The sequence below is a fragment of the Taudactylus pleione genome, unplaced genomic scaffold (genome assembly GCF_031769625.1).
Source record: "Taudactylus pleione unplaced genomic scaffold, aTauple2 ptg000136l, whole genome shotgun sequence".
Lineage (NCBI taxonomy): Eukaryota > Metazoa > Chordata > Amphibia > Anura > Myobatrachidae > Taudactylus > Taudactylus pleione.
The window spans coordinates 189,160-207,312 of NW_028284538.1; the positions used below are offsets into that span (position 1 = coordinate 189,160).

At 45.8% G+C, this 18,153-nt stretch overlaps 1 protein-coding gene across 1 annotated transcript in view; it reads left to right on the forward strand.

Annotated features, from left to right (window-relative positions):
* Positions 1–18,153, forward strand: part of P2RX3 (purinergic receptor P2X 3) — a 68,823-nt gene that overhangs the window by 17,909 nt on the left and 32,761 nt on the right. The window contains exon 5 of the mRNA XM_088473545.1: positions 385–463. Within this exon, the coding sequence (XP_088329671.1) occupies positions 385–463 (79 nt within the window). The remainder of the gene's footprint in view (positions 1–384; positions 464–18,153) is intronic.

Genomic DNA, 18,153 nt, shown 5'->3' on the forward strand with positions numbered 1-18,153 from the left:
ACATACCTGGCAGGAGGCAAGTGGCTGCCTTTCCACCATTATCTCAAATACATGCCATTGCATATGCAACAGCGATATCTGCGTACATTCAGTGGTACATGTGCGCCATAGGGACTTTCTGCGCATGCACAGTAGCAAATAATCACTCAATTGCGCAAATATTTACACTTCTGAATCAGGGTCTATATTCGGTTAGATATATAACTTGTCCTTAATATTTATGGAGAGGAAGTGATTTCACTTTTAAACTGCTAATACTATGCAGAGAGAGAGCTACATCCCTGAAATATGTAATAGCATATTGAGCTGAACAGATGTTAGACTGGGAAGAGAAACAATATATCTATTGTAAACTTTTGTGACTTCTCTGTTTTTGTATTACAGGTTTTCTCACTGGTCGGTGTGTTAGTTCATTTTGTCAGATTCAAGGTTGGTGCCCGACAGAGAATGACTCAGTTCGTATGTAAGTAACTAGAACAAGGCTTTCGGAGTGAGACGATGAAACGGCAAATGGCCCATTTACATTTCTATTGGGGTCTGTAATGTCACTTATCCCCCTTATACCCCCCTATTGAATGTGAACGCGCAGCAACCCGGGTTACTGTGCAGTGTGAAAGGGCCTGGTTGAAATAAGCCGAGTAACAGCATTTCAGCCATGGTCACGAGAAGGGTTGAACATGTGTTCAACACGGCTCGTGATGCAGTGTGAACGGGTAACCTGGGTTGATGCGACCCGGGTCCTGTTCACTGCAAAGGAAGAGCCAGCGCTTGGAGATGAGATCATCTCCAAGTGCCGGCTCATCACGTGATGCCGATGACAGTGTTGGGTTGGGCCGACAGTCTTAAAGGGGTCTCAGCCGGGTCACACCCAGGATGGGCATGTGAACATAATCCTGGGTGCGAGCCGGCATTCAGATGTAAAAGAGGTATTAGTTAAGTATTAGTGAATGTGTAGTATGTGTTTAGTTCAAAGATTCCCAAACGTGGTCCTCAAGGCTCCCCAACAGTTCAGGTTTTAGAGATTTCCATGCTTGAGCACAGGTGACTTAATTAGTACCTCAGTCAATTTGATTTAACCACCTGTGCTCAACCATGGATCTCTAAAACCTGAACTGTTGGGGAGCCTTGATGACCGCGTTTGAGAACCTCTAGTTTAGTTTATTAAAACAATTATCAGAGACATGACTAACAACTGGTATAATTTACCTTCAGTGTCATTGCTCACAAATACTGAATTTTAAAATACATTTTCCAATGATATGCGAAATCACAATCTTATATCTTGTTTTTATTTTTATCTTCTAAATCAGTGATTCCCAAACTGGACGCCCTGGCACCCTGTGGGTGGCGTGGGGCATTTGCAGGGGTGCCATGGGTTGGTGGTCGAGTACCATTTTGGTCAATGAGATCGGCAAAACCAGTGGTTGCTAATCATAAAATATGTGGACAAAGGGAAGCGTAACCATGTCCACCACCACATAACAGAACCAAAGGATGACATATAAACACCATTTACAGTACTTAATTTTTGATGGGTTTGTAAATAAGAAACTTTTGGCTTAGTGGTGCCGTGGAAAATAATTCTGATACTCTAGGGCGCTGTGATTCAAAAAAGTTTAGGAACCCATTTCCTCAATGATTAATTTTTATTCATCTCATTTCTTGCTTATATTTACAGTCATAATAATTAGATTACAGGTTACCTCCCCTCATGTGGAAGACCTCACACAAGGACTGATGGTCATTGGCCAACCTTAAATAGTCATTTTTAGACACAATTCAATTAGCCGCGACTAATTACTGGCAAAAATCCACGCGGCGCGGGGAAAGGCTATTCAATTAAATAGCCTTTTTTTCCCATGCAGAAAAAAAAAATCAGGATTCAGGCACGTAAACTGCGGAATCAATGGGTATTTCCCCACGCGCGAACCCGAATTTGTGGTTTTTCTGCTTACTTTACCTCGCTCCTTCTTGAGCTGTGAGATTTAGTCCGACTGCCGGGGCTCGAGCGCCGGATAATCCCTGCTAATTAAAATTGTTCTGGCGTGGGAATTAGCCGCACTAATTGAATACCCCCCATGTAGAGAAAAATGTATCTGCCAATTTTCCTTTATCAATGGACATAGCGGTCCAAGCCATGGTGACAGAGCCGGCCCTAGGCATAGGCATTACAAGCAAATGCCTTGGGGCGACTGGAATGCCCTAGGGGCATTCCAGGGCTCTGCCTCTAATGCCGCTGCCCCCACCTACCGCACTGTCAGTGAACCCGTCCCCGCCCCGCCGACGCTGTTTCCCTCCCTCTCTCCCAGCACGCTGCCACAATCGGAGCTCTCCGATCGGGCAGCTCAGAGGATGGCCAGGCCAGTTATGTGACTTTTGGCCGTGATCCGCATCCGCCCGGCCCTTAGACAGAATGAGCTTCTGCACAGAAGCTCATTCTGTCTATAGAAGGAGTCAAGACGGCCGCGGGAGGGCAAACTGCGCATGCCCTGCTGCTGCCACACCTCCCGTGGGCCTTTGCGGAGCAGAACCGTGAGTGACCTCACGGCTCTGTATCCAGATAAGTCACCGCCCGCCACTGCCCAGTGCCCAGCCCTGGACCAGGCATCAAGAGCAGCAGCATTAGCTGCATCGAAAAGTAAGTTTAATCTGGTACTGTAGGCAGAGAGGGGGGGGCTGAGCTGTGTCATGTATATATATTTATATATATATATATATATATATATATAATAGATATATATCTATATATATATATATCTGTAGATATATATCCCCAGAAATACAACTTTATCATAAATATATATATAAAATGTACAAGAATGGCAGCATTCCGTGGACTTCAAGGAAATAACCACAGCACAAAGCTTAATATTGGTAAAATTGTGCATTGTGCTGTGGTCATTTCCGTGAGTCCATGGAGTGCTGCGCTTCTGCGTTTGTTTAAAGGATGTGCACCCTATCATTTATATTTTGTGTCGCCTGCCTCTGTCCGTATTAGATATGCGTGTGTGTGTGTGTATATATGTGTGTGTGTATATATATGTGTACATATGTGTGTGTGTGTGTGTATATATATATATATATATATATATTCGAGTATAAATCGACCCGAATATAAGCCGAGGTGCCTAATTTTACCACAAAAAACTGGAAAAACTTATTGACTCGAGCATAAGCCTAGGGTGGGAAATGCAGCAGCTACTGGTAGTAATCCCCCCCCCCACTGGTACTGCCCCCAGTAGTAATCCCCCCTGGTAGTGCCCCCAGTAGTAATATCCCCCCCTGGTAGTGCCCTCAGTAGTAATCCCCCCCAGGTAGTGCCCCCAGTAGTAATCCCCCACCCCTGGTACTGCCCCCAGTAGTAGCCCCCCCAGTAGAGAGAGACGTACCAGTAATAATAAAAAAACAAAAACGCTTACCTGAAACCCCGCTCCTGGTCCCGACGCTGCTACCGGCTCCTCCGGCCGCTTTGCATTATGGGAGAGACATTATGACATCATGACGTCTCTCCCATTACCCACTGCGGGAGCCGGAAGATGGCTCCCGCAGTGGGAGCAGCAGCAGCCGATGAGTTTGACAGACTCTCATCGGCTGCTGATTACAACAAACACATGGCGCCGGCGGCTGTGTGTTTGGCACTGTGTAGTGCTGACCGAACTCCGTCCGGTCAGCGCTACACACGCGGTGCAGCTGTGTCACAGAGACACAGTCTGCACCGCGGCCCGCATGGTACGCAGCTGAGGCGCCCTCCAATATGTGGCGCCCTACTCAGCTGCGTAACGGGAGAACCGGCCCTGGTCCTGGAGCATCACTCAAGTATAAGCCGATGGGGGACTTTTTCAGCACAAAAAATGTTTTGTAATTTTGGCTTCCACGTATATAAACACTTAGGCCCCCATTTATCAACGATGGTAAACACCAGCGCAATTTTTCATTTAGTATCACTGTGATACAAACTAAAAATTTACTGGTATTTACTAATACTTAAACCTCCGGTGAGGTCCTCCACCTGGGCTGCTGGCTGCCTAACGCTGCCAGCGACAGGGCTCTGGTGTTATACGCATGCGCAATGGTCCATCTGCGCACGTGCATAACACGGGGAGCCGGCAGTGCCTGGAAGGCTTTGCTGAAGCCGGAAAGGCACTGCTGGTTTTCCATTGCCGGCAATGGGGACCGCATCGCACTCGCCATCTAAAAGATATTGAGAGCGATGCTTGAGAAACAGCTGTTTGTTGAATCCAGAAAAGATGGCATAACCCCTTTAGCGAGCGCTAAAGGAGTTATGCTTCGTTGATAAATGGGGGCCTTTGATTGGTGGTGGGATTATCTGCTAGGGGGCACCAGTCAAAATTTTGCCTAGGGCACCAAATTGGCTAGGGCCGGCTCTGCATGGTGATTAAATAAAGAAGCCTAGGCAACAGTAAAGTGAGCGCTGGGGTGCTAGGTTTGATCCACGTAGAGAGGATCGTCTTTTTAGCAGCAGCAATTTTATCAGATGTAGCTTTTCTGGTTCGGTTAGGGTGTGTGCAGGGGAGGAAGTATATTTACTCCAGAATGCCCCTTAAATAGTATTTTAATAGTTTAGGGTGAGGATCACTAATTGTGTTCAGTGGGCCTGATTCATTACGGATTGCAACTGCGATAGTATGCTAATCCATTGTGATCGCTATACAGTCGCAGCACTACATAAGGATGCTCACTATGACTTACAAACATCTGTAATGTTTAGCAAGACTGCAAAACCATCGGTACTATCGAGTACCATCGCAGCCTCACGCACACTTGCACAAGGTCAGACCTTACTCAGGAATTGCTAACTTCATCGCACGCTATAAGTGCTCATGCTGCATACGGCATCGCAGTGGTTATTTTATGCAAGCCCCTGCAACAGTGTTCAAACGCCCTGGCACGCAGTATGCAACAATCGGCTGATTGCTTGCGTAATCGCAGTTGCGATCCTTGCTGAATCGGGCCCAATATTTGCTTAAAAAAAAACAACATTATGTGGCTTATTCTGAGTTGGACAATTTTCTGTACAGCTGACACCAGGTCGTTTACCATCTTATTCCAATGCGAGTTTTTGACCATCTAAGATGATTATCTATCCATCTTCATGCGGAAGGCAACAGTTTTTTCATCTGCACCCAGTGCTGGATGCAGAATATGCATCTAAAATAAGTGTCCCATCTTCGTCTGTGCTCTATGATCAAGCACGGAAGCCGGCTTACGCCCACCACACTCCCGTGAGATGGATCTCTTCCATTGTCTGCACAGTAACCACACTGTTGCAGCCTTCACACGTCCATTTCAGGCAGAGAGAGATCCATCCACAGACGAATCAATCCATCTGCACTTTCCATTTTCGTCCATGGATGCGTGGTAAGGGACCCGCACAGTTTGCAATTGCTTTCTGTGGCACGTGCGCAAATAGCAGATATTCGCTGGATTCGCCAGCATTTGGGCTTACTATTTGTCATACCAGCATTATGTTTACAGATAGCCAAGATTTTAATTGGTACAAAAAGTGCAGAACGTGCCCATTCGGGAGTATATTTTTGATAAATGTGGCATGGTCTTGGCAGTTTGGTGATGTGGTCATTTTTTTACAGATTTCTTTTCACTTAATATATAGCAAAACAATAGAGACAACTTGTCTTAGCTTAGTTTTTCCAATTGTGAAAATGGAACCCCCATACATCAGCAATCGATTGTGGCAATTCTGCAATTTGCAGATGATTGTGTATAAAAATCTGCAATGTATGGGCTTCACAGATCGCAGATTGCAACCAAAAAATTATCGGAATTGTTAAATCAGATTGTCCAACATGTTGGATGTCACAGATGGATCGGGACTGTAGATTTCTAGTGTATGGACATGATCAGCAGATATGCAGTAAAAGGATGGGCCTTTCAAGATTGGCAGATCTGTGTTTGCTGCAATCGATCTGTAAATCACTGAAAAGATCTGTAATGTATGGGTGCAGATTTCTAGATTGGGAAATCCTAAAATCGGGCAATAAATCTTCAAATTGTTCAATTGTGGTTTTCAGATTGCTGATGTATGGGGACCTTTAGTTAGAATCTGTTACAAACTAAACAGTTTTTAACAGATTTTTTGACAACTGATCTGCATCTCCTATAAATTTAATTTCCGCCAGCTAAGTGGAAACAATTAGCATCTGCTGTAAGCCATTGAAGGAACAAAGTGGCTCCTTGCATTTTTTTTCAGTATATTACAGGAAGTCTGTACAGCTTAGGACTTCCATGAAACCACAGGCATGTGTGTAATGTTATATAATTTATATACCGATCCTTTTATATAAATTATATGAATAGAATGTTTAGTCCTAGGATAAAATAGAATAGATAGATGGATTGGACATATTCCAATGTTTTTGCATAAATTATTAAACTACCATGCAACTTACAATGATGCTTCTGATAATCATGTCAGCTGGGGAACACTGCTTGCACATTAGAAAACGTATTTGTTCCTGAAATAAAAATCTTCTGATTTTGCATACAATTCTATGTATGGAAATCTGTGTAAAGCATACTTGCCCAACTCTCCTGGAATGTGTGGGAGACTTCCACATTTCGGACAGCTGAGAAAGTAGAAAAGCCGCCCAGATGCCATCTGCTTCCCAGGGAAGTGGTCGGTCCAGGAGCTGGTGATGAGATTTGTGGGAAATCGTGTCGTCATGGCCTCACAACCCCCCTACTGCCAGATGCCGCAAATCATGGAAATCTGCCATCCACATTGCTGCCTGTAAGATAGCAAATCTATTTCAAGAGTGGCTTACTGATTTTTAACGCGCTATATAACCAGGATCCAAGGTACCTGAAGGAGCTTCTGATTCCTTACTGTGCCACTCGCTGGCATCCTGCAGATGAAGAACTATTAGCAGTACCTAGAATCTCCCTTAATTCATTTAGGGGTTGAGCTTTTAACTTTGCAATCCCGACTCTATGAACTTGCTTCCTTGCACAGTTCTTGAGGTCTCCACTCTAGAATCCTTCAAAAATAGGCTCAAGACATACCTGTTTACTCACGCGTTTCATTAATGTCACATTAGTTCTTAAGAAATACTCACCTTGGCTTTTGACCGACACTCTGCGCATGTGACGGTCAGAAAACCCCCTAGCAGCACCCGCTGGGGGAATTTCTGCAGGGTTTAATGCACAATCCCTGGCTGTCGGAACTGACAGCCATTGACAGCTGCAGCTGTCGGAATGGTCAGTTACCACCCAGCCCCACATTTATACATGGGGGAGAAGCAGTATCCGTGTACATAATATCTTGTTAATAAATAGGCCATTATGGCTAGGATTTATAGTCCTAAGCAGCAGCACAGGCTGCCAGTCTCTGAATTATATGTATTTATTGCCTTGTCAGACTGTGTATTGTGAATCATTAGAGCTGTACACCTTCTGCAGCAGTGTATTATGTTAATATTTAGTAGAATATATGTAATTCAATAATTTTTTATTGATTTTATAATAACATAAACAAAACGAGTACACATATATAGACTCCATTACAAATTATGCCTGATACAGACTCGGTAGAGAGCAAAATCACGAACATATGAAGCCTACTTTTGTTCAGGTGTAGGACAAATTGCATAGACATTGACTTAAAGAATAATATTCGGTATCACCTTCTTAAATGGCATAATTCCCAATAGAGAACTTAGAGTAAAACACCCAACAAATAATAAATGACAGACAGAGTAACACATACAATATACAAAAATAAATATAATCAGGCAATAAGCATAAGTAGAGACAAATAACCAATATATCAGGATATAAAGAGCACCACATATTATATCAATAAACAGTAAGAGCCCATGGGCGCCATATGGGCTCATTTACCAAATATAAAACATAGATAGCCAGTGCTAGAGGCATACACAAGTACAAAAGTACCTTACATCTTAAGCCTGATACATAATAATTGCAAAATATTACTAAGTAAAATTAACAAATACTAATAATCTGCCATAAATTAAAACCCTCCAAAACAACCCATCCTATAACCCCCCACCCTGTATGGCCTAACCCCAACCCAGGCATACTTGGATCCCAATTCCCCTTAACCAACCTACAATATCCTAACCTATAAACCCCCTCCCCCCACCCACACAGACAAAGGATAATAAAACACATCTATGACAAGGGCAATATATTGTAGACCTTAGCTAGGCTAGAATATACTAAACCCAGCTCTCCCGCATAGTAAGGATAAAACATTTTCCACAGACATACTATAGAGATAAAACGTTCTTCACATACTTAAAGCTTGGCAACATACTAATTTATATACTAGAATATTATAACCAACGAGACAGAGAAATATTGGAACATGAAAGCATAATGAGGGGCACCAAATTATTAATCATTAATCCGGCCAGGCCTCAGGAGGCAGTGAAAATAGAGGCATAGTTCATCCCCATTCGCCCAAAGACATACAGAAAAGTACTTGGAATGCTTTAATGATGTATCCTGAAGACATCCATCCTTCCAAATGCACACAGAAAATAATATGAAAAACTTGAATGGCAAAGCCCGGTGCCTCGATCCCTCCACTAGAAATGTAGCACTCTTTGTAGCACAGTAGACCCCGACCGCCTAGGGTTTGAAAGGGTATCCAGCATGGGAATAGACACTTCCCTAGGTGAGGATTAGGTCCAGACTTGTTCTTTCTTAATTTAGTAGTATATATGTAGCATATTAAGGGCCTGATTCAGACCCACTCGCGAGCGGCTGTCCGCTCGCAAGTGGGTCGATGTTCTGGACTGAGCATGCGCACGACGGAGGGAGCTCCGTCGTGCGCATGCGCCAGACGCGACGAGCGAAGGAAAGTCCTTCGCTCGTTGTGTCTGATCAAAGGGGGCGTGCTGTCGATGTTGATTGACAGCACGCCCCCTTTGGTAGGCGTGCCAGGGGCGTGCCTCCCTGACGGGGGCGTTCCCACGGGAACGCCTCCCGTCAGAAGCCGGCCCACTGACATCACTAGTGATGTCAGTGGGAGTGATTTTGGCTCTGATAGAGCCAAAATCACTCCGGAGCTTGTGGTTGAAAACCTCAACCGCAGGCTCCGGCTCGCAGTTTCGATGGTCGCGATGGTCACGACCATCGCGGCCATCAAACTGCACGCTCGTATAGCCTGTGGGTGGTGACCCACAGCTATACGAGCGTCCAGGAGGACGCTCCATTCTCATGGAGGCCAGCCCTCATTCAGAGCGTGCGCTCTGCTCAGAGCGTACGGCTCTGAATGAGGGCCTAAGGTCCATCCAGGCTGCAATAAATCTGGCAACAGATTCAGCTCCCTGGACAAAAAATTGTAAATGTATGGAGTTTACCAATTGCCGATTCCAACCAAAAAGTGATTAGAATTGGTGAATCAGGTTATCCAACATGTTGGATATCGCTGACCAATCAGGGCTGTAGATTGCTAGTGTATGGTAACGATCAGCCATTTTGCAGACCATTACTAGTAAAAACATGATGAGCATTTCATGATTGGCAGATACCTTCTTTAGGGAAAATGATCTACAAATCGTTGGTACATATCTGCAATGAATGATTAATTTGAGTATCATTAAATCGGGGGGGTGGGGGAGAAACGCAGATTATGGGCCATACTCAATTGCCGGAGAAAAGGCGTTATCGGCGATACTTTTTCGCCGATGACTTAATTTTCGCCAATCTGGACTTATCCCTATATTAAATTTTTCCGACTTTTCGCCAATGCGGAAAGTCAAGAAATAGAACCGTGCAAAAAAGTATCGCCTATGAATAGGTGGCGAGCAAAAGTGCACAATTGGGGTTTTGGGGTACAAACTTCCACTAACCACCCTGCACCCCTTGGAGAGTCCCCCAAAGGTATTCTGTGTCAAACATTGTTTAAAAAGTATCACAGGTCACCCCAAAAAGGTACTTTTATTTTGGGGGTGGAAAAAAAAGTTGGGGGACAAACTTCTAAACTAGCGAAATAGACTCAGGGGGGGTCCCCAATTATGCGTCAGGTGTTTTTTTGATTGCAGGTGGATTTTTCACGTTATAGAAAAATTCACATTAGCCACTTTAAAATATGCTTGCACCCATTTACAAGTACCCCAAATTTGGTGGGACTAGTCATTTTTTAAAAAAAAGTTGCTAAATGCTATTCTTCATCACTTTTTCAAAGACGCTAAACAGCACCTATTGAGACCATTTAAAGACCCAAAATACCTTCAGCAGGGCTATTCGGGGGTACCCATAGTGAACCCCCATGTTACAGCATCTTTAGGGGGGTGTCAGGCTGATTTCTCCAAAAATGACAGCACTGTTCGCTCACATTTTCGCCGGGTCCCATTTTCGGCGATTTGGAATTGAATACGGGGATACGCGGGGACGAGCGTGATACTTTTTCGCACCCAAAAGCGGCAATGACGGCTCCTAATTGAATATGGGCCTTAGTGATTGTTTTTTTGTGATTGCTGATGTATGGGCCTCATTACTTAACTGGGGGAAATCCTTGATGACAACATCACATTGTTTCATCACTGGATTTCCATTTACCCGCATGGAAGCATTGATTGGTGTGTATGGAGATCATATGGTTAATTATAAGGGGCCTCCTGCTGCAGCACATGACTGCCATAGCCAGCATTAGTGTTCTCTTTAAGTAAAGTCGTCCTCCACTGTGGTAAATCGATAGACGATTGGGAACCAAATGAAGTCCACTGAGTTTGCACCAGTTGTGTCACTGACATAAAATCATTATACTGCACAGTGAGATTGATGTTTCTGTCTCTCACCAGTATATTAATGTGATGGATAAAGCAACCTCTGCCCTCTCCAAGTCATGAGAGGGATGTAAGATGGGTAATCAATCCTCCCATAATGAGATGATTTGTCGTAACTGGTGATAACTTGACATTTATTAAGATAGATTGTAATGTGCATCAATAATGTTATACATTACTATCATTACATGCACGTTAAATTAATAAACATCAATCCATATGTATGTAATGTACATTGCAATAGAAAGTCCATCAATGACATGAGGTTGAGTTTGTTCATCTATGACTTGTATAACTTAGTAGTTCTCAAGCTCGGTCTCCAGGACCCCACACAGGTCACATTTCCCAGGTCACCCAGCAGGTGCACAGGTGTGCTCATTATACGCTGACATATTTTAAAAGATCCAGAGGTGGAGCTAATTATTTCACTTGCGATTCTGTGAGGAGACCTAGAAAACATGCACTGTTTGGGGTCCTGAAAACCTAGGGCCTGATTCATTACGGATGGCTATTGCGATTGCAAATTACGCACACAGACCCACTGCGAAAATATGGGAATTTTTGCAATCGCCATGCCGTCGCAGCACAACATAAGGACGCCCACTTCCCATTACTCACACCTGTAATACTTTGCAAGTCTTCGAAACCATCGGTAACATCGAATACCATCGGAGTCTCAGGCATAATTACAACAGGTCTGACCTTACTTAGAATTAGCTAACTTCATCGCACGCAGTGACAGCTGCAGCTGCGTATGCCATCGCAGTGGCTAATTTATGCACGCCCCTGTAACAGCGTTCAAATGCACTGATGCGCTTGTGTTTTGCCGCCCACCCCCCAGTTAACACCCCCAAACGCTCACTTACAGAATACAGCAATCGGCCGTCTGCGTGTGTAATCGCAGTTGCGATCCTAAATGAATCATGACCCAAGTTTGAGAACCTGTGCCCTATAAATAGTTGTCCCAATCTATATATATTTTTTTTCTTAATTGTTTAAAACCTGGTGAAAGTAGCATCTGTTAACTGGTAAATGAGCTATAAAATAAAATGAAAGTGAAATAAAATAAACACACGAAATAAAAATATTTGAAATTCAGAAAATATTCTAAAACTTGTTCTCCGTTCCTTCATAATACCTAATGTGTGTAATATATGTCACTATATTTTACATTCCACTACATTAATCTTCCTAGTTTCTCTCATAAAATACTACATGGTAGCCTTGTGTGTGGCTTTCACTAATCATGAGAATGAGAGGACATTGGGACTGCCTACAGTATATTACATATATCACTATAAACATTTTTAGGAGTTAGCAAAGTAGAAAGATTTAAAAAAACCCACAAAGTTTTATTATCCACTTTGAAGGGTTAGTGAATCCTATTTCACTACAGCTGGGTACACCCTGGAGCAATGTGTACCCAGACGATATGGTGGCCGATGGGCCAACAAAATGTATCCGCGGTACACATCAGAACGATGTAATGAAGGATGGAACGATCTCTCACTCCGTCCTTCATTACCTTGCACGGCGCTGCATGCGATATTGTCCGGTTGGCCTGCAGCACAGCCGACCGGAAGATATCGCTAACAACAGTGGGAGTCCGCGCAGTGTGGCCGTACACAATACATGCCGACTTTCTGGCAGCCCCTTTCGGGAGGGAGCTGCCGGGTCAGTCCAGCAGGGAGGGTACGGCGGCTGTAATGGGCGGAGTGGGGGTGTGTCTGCACATTTGCATCATCGCGGCCCCGACCCCCGCTTTATAATGCAGATATAACTGGCATTACAAAGCAGGGGGCGAGGTTATGATGACGCGATTAACGCGAATCGCGTCATCGTCATCCGAACCGTCCACTGTTACATGCGGGTGGCGGTGGGCAGCGGACAATGTAGGAGACTTGCCTCCTCTTGCGGGGTGTCGGGAGCGGCACCCAATTTCGGGAGGCTCCCGACAGTCCCGGACGATGTGACATTCCGATTCGGCTGTAAACTACATATATGACCGATATCGCTCCAGTGTTTACCCAGCTTTAGTTTATTAAATAGGCCAAATATTAATTAACTAGGCAAGCAAACGATTAACTGGATTTTATATCAAATTCTTATTTAAAAAATCGGAACAAGGAATTCTGTAACATTCGAAATAGAATTTGCTCTAAGCTAAAAAAGTAAAAATTTTGATAAATTACAAAAAACTGCTTATATTTGATACATTCATATGTTATATCGGTGGTTCTTAAATTGGATACCATGGCACCCTGGGGTGCCTCGGGACACTTGTAGGGGTGCGCCAGGTTGGTGGTCCAGCAACAAATCAAATTATTTATGGTCAATGTAAGAGGCAAAAACATAACATATGTGGTCAAACAGAAGTGCAGCCCTGTCCACCACCACATACTTGAACCTAAGGATGTCATGTAAGTACAAATTATTGTTCTAAATTCTCACTAACAAATTTTTGGCTGAGGGGTGCCGTGAAAAGAATGCTGATACTCTAGAGTGCCATGATTAAAAAAAATTTGGGAACCACTGCATTAGATAATATCAACACATAAAAACAACATACATAACAACATGCATATCAGTAAAACACAAACATAGAAACAGACAAATCTCAGGTGCACAACTACAAATTATTGATAATATAAAAATGCAATAAAATTTTGCAATCAATAGAGGTTTTTTAGCATAATCATGGCCAAGGTTATGGGTTACCCACCATACCCAGGTAACCTCTATAGGGTAGGTCCCTAACATACTAGGATTCAAATCCAGAGCGCAGGACCCCCCCAAACTAGCCCAGCTAAGCTCCCCCGAGGGCACCGCCATGGTAAGAAAAGTGCAGTGTGAAAGAGATAGTTAGGAGCAGCTGCAGCTGCATATAAAGAATGACAATAAAAAAGTGTAGTACATATATATTAAACACACAGTGAAGGGTTAAAATGTGTTATAAAAGAAAAATGTGTTATAATCCAGTGCCCTGAAAAAGATCAACCAAAGCTATCCAGGGGGACCCACGCCCCAAAAATGAACCAAAGTTGCACTACAGTATATAACTTGTAGGACTTACCTAGAATTGTGCCTAATACAGTGTGCATATACATTACCATACTCCATGTTTTTAAACCAATAAGGAAGGGTGCTAATGCAGAATGAGGGCGTCTCCTTTCCCTCAGGTGTGCAATAAAGCACATTAAATGGAGTATATGGGAAAGATTCCTGGACTGCACAACCTGAATATATATATAATGGGAGGTGCTACCCGATGAGACTAATTGCAGGCACAAAAACAGACAAATCTCAGGTGCACAATTCAAAATTATTGATAATATATAAATAAATATTGCAATGAATAGAGTTTTTTTAGCATAATCATTGCCAAGATTATGGGCCTACCCACCATATCCAGGTAACCTCTATAGGGCAGGTCCCTAACATACTAGGGTTCAAATCCAGAGTGCAGGACCCCCAAAACCGGCCCAGCTAAGCCGCCCCAGGGCACCGCCATAGTAAGAAAAGTGCAGTGTAAAGAGATAGTTAAGAGCAGCCACAGCTGCATATAAAGCTGCATATTATGGGTAGGCCCATAACCTTGGCCATGATTATGCTAAAAACCTCTATTGATTGCAAAATTTGAATGCATTTATATATTATCAATAATTATCAATAATTTGGAGTTGTGCACCTGAGATTTGTCTGTTTCTGTGCCTGCAATTAGTCGCATCAGGTAGCACCTCCCATTATATATATATTCAGGTTGTGCAGTCCAGGAATCTTTCCCATATACTCGTCTCTCAGCACACCATCACAGTTACACACACACACTGACAGACACACACACACTGATATAGACACACACTGACACAGAAACACACACAATTATACAGACACACACTGACAGACAGGCACACACACACACCTTTCACACAAATGCAGCCAACCAAGCAAGAACATCGCTGACATCAATTGAAAGTCATGCCGCCCCCTCCCCGCGGCAGTCCGACCTCTCCTACCCTCTGAGGCAGTCTAACCGCCCTCCCCCCTGCGGCCAGGGGTGCCGAGAGGGGGGGGGGCGGGTACAGATTACCAAGGCCTGGGCTTCCTGAGGGGCCCGGCGCCACTCCCCCCCCTCACAGCAGCCCAGCACACAGCGTGTGCTGAGCTGCAGTTGGAGACTGCTCGTAGCCACAGCAGTCTCCTATGCCTGTGTGGGGGAGCGATCACACTGATCACGCCCCCCCTGGCTTTGCGCCGGGCTGAGAGCGCCCCCCCTCCCCAGCGCGCAGCGCCGCTGAAATTTTTTATTTTATTCTTGGCAAGGGGGCGTGGCTAAGCCTCCCACGATTAGGCCACGCCCCCTATTACCGGGGCCCGCCACGGCTCTTGGCGGGCCTGCCTGCGGTAGTCCGATCCTCCCGTGCGGCAGTCCGACCCCCACCCCCAGCAAATAAAAATAATACTTACCTGGCTGGTCTGGAGCAGAGAGAGTGCCGGAGAAGGAGAATCACCCTGTCACAGTTACACCATCGCCTTCGGCGGCAGCAATTTTTTATTTTTTTCTAGACATGATTTAAGTATCCCTGCAATTTACCAAAAGTTGAATGGGATATCAAAGATATCTGCTGTGTAATCCGGGATACTGCAGCCACCATTATTTGAAACAAAGGCTGTACCAGTAAGGAGCCATTGACCAAGGGCCTGATTCGGACCCGCTCGCGAGCGGGTCGATGGTGCCGAATTGCGCATGCGCACGACGGAGGGAGCTCCGTCGCGCGCATGCGCGAGACCCCAATAACAACGGCCAAGCCGTCATTATGGGTCTCGCACCAAAGGGGGCGTGCTGTCGATGGTGAGTGACAGCACGCCCTCTTTGGTGGGCGTGCCGGGGGCGTGGCTGCCAGACGGAGGCGTTCCCATGGGAACGCCTACCGTCTGAGTCCGGCCCCACTGACATCAGTAGTGATGTCAGTGGGAGTGATTTTGGCTCTGATAGAGCCAAAATCACTCCTGGGCTTGTGGCAGCGAGACCCTACCGCAGGGTCTCGTCGCAAGCCCGATGGTCGCGATGGTCTTGACCATCGCGACCATCATGGACGCTCGCATAAGCTGCGGGTGGTAACCCACAGCTATGCAAGCGTCCATGAGGACGCTCCAAAATGAGGCTGGAGGGCCCTGATTCAGAGCGAGCGCTCTGGTCAGAGCGCTCGGCTCTGAATCAGGCCCCAAGTTCCATATAGCTTAGCTTTTCGGCATTTGGCACCGTTGGCCTTTGTAACCTATAGGCTATATATTTTTTTTCTCTTGCTTCTATGCTGGGGGACACTGGACCATGGGGTTGTAGATGGGACTGCAGGAGCTGGCACTAAGCTCCTTCCCTCTGCAACCCCATCATGCCAGTGTAGATTAAGTGCTTGTGAAGTTAGGCACGCTTTAGGAGGGCTGCTCTGCAGCCCTTTTGTAGCTAGGGTTTATTTTGTTTTTATTTGCAATATTACCTTTCTGTTTTAGTGAGGTTCTGTTGCCACAGTTAGAGTGCAGCGGCTGCGGGAGCCACAGCGGTGGAGGGGTGCGCTAACTGGTGGCACCCCCATTGCACGCCTGTCTCATCAGAGACTGTCTGGGCCAAGGACAGTCCGCACTCGCACCCTGGTAGAGGGTGCAGAGCATCAGTGCTGTCCTGGATGATGGCGCCATCTTACCGGGCTGTCTAAGGGGCGACTCCAGTAGGGAGAGCACCGGACACAGGCTGCCGTCTACAGGGTATACCAAGTATTTTCTCCAGAGGGTGGAGTAATACTTGGTAAATGGAGGCTGTACTGTCGGCACAGAGCGGGGGGCAGAGCCTATCAGCGCTGGTCTCTTTCTGCTGCACAGCAGCCGATGGCATCACATCTGCCTCTGCGGGAGAAGGGTGAAATCACATACGGCCACCAGCTCCTCTCCTCTGCTGCAGTTTGCCTCTCCAAGTAAGGTTAAGGTTAAGTATTTGTATATTACTATTCCCTGTTTGAGAGTTGTGCAGTTTTCAGTGACCTGTGTTTTTTTTTTTTTTACTGGCTACCTGTGTCCACGATTTTGCTGGACCATGGGGTAACTATGACAGGCAAATTAAAGTCCGTCAAGGTAAAGAACACTATTATGGCGGTATTTTTTTACGTGTACCCAGTGTCATGTGAAATTGCCATGTGGACAGTTGGACTTTGGGGTGCTGTCAGGTGGAGCCTGGTTGCGTGCAGGCGTCGGGATGCACCATGTCCGACCCAGACGAACTGGCATGGGCACAGGCTGAGGGTCGGTCGCTCTCCAACTTGGAGAAGCTTATGGGGCTTCAGCGGGAGGAACAGGCTCGCGCGGCTGTGCGCCTGTCTCTGCCATACAGGGGGCTGGGTCGCCAGCTGCGGCCGATGCGGTCCCCCAGCCTGGGCCCAACCCACCTTGGCTCTGTACTATGAAACGCACAGCGGCGGGATTTGATAAAGTTTCCTCTTATATGGAATGGTTCTTTCAGGATCCTAAGCTGCGCAAGGCGTTTAAGCGTCTTCCTACTTCCAGGGGGCCATTCGATGTTTCGCATAACGAGGAGGAGGGTGAACTTCCAGAGGAGGAGGTCCCCCCGTGAGTGGGAGAGTCTGGAGCCCTCTTTGGGTCAAGGTGTGGAGGACCTCATTACTGAGGTACGGCAGTCTTTGGACTGCCTGGACTTGGATACACAAGCACAAGTGGTGGGATCATTCAAGCGTAGGCGCAAGAGGATTGTTACTTTCTCTGCCTCCTCGGACATTGTTGAGGAGGCATGGAAGGCCCCGGATAAGAAGTTCTCCGTCCCTCACAAGTTTGCGTCCCTTTACCCTCTTCCACCAGACCATATCCCCAAGTGGGAGCAACCTCCCAAGGTGATGCGGCAGTAGCACATTTGGCTAAACACACTGCTCTCCTGGTTCAGGGTTCGGCATACTTTAAGGATCCGATAAGAAATTGGAAGCTTGCCTTAAGTCAGTTTTTATCAGTTCCTGGGTCGTTATTCGCCCTTTGCTGGCCTCAGCGTGGGTGGGCCAGGCCATTGAGATATGGACCGACAAACTCATTGCTGGGCTTCAGGGTGACTTGTCCAGAGATGTTTTACTAGACTTTGTAAAACAGCTTTGCAGGGCGGCTGAATATGTGTGTGTGGCCATCCAGGATGGTGCTCAGGTGGCCTCCAGGGTTTTTGTCACAAGTGCCTCGACTCAGAGAGCACTGGCTCTGTGCCTGGGACGCAGACGCCATATCCAAACATCCTTTGGAATCTCTTCCCTTTGGCGGGAAAGTGCTGTTTGGCACCGAGTTGGATACCATTATTGCCCAGGAAACCGGT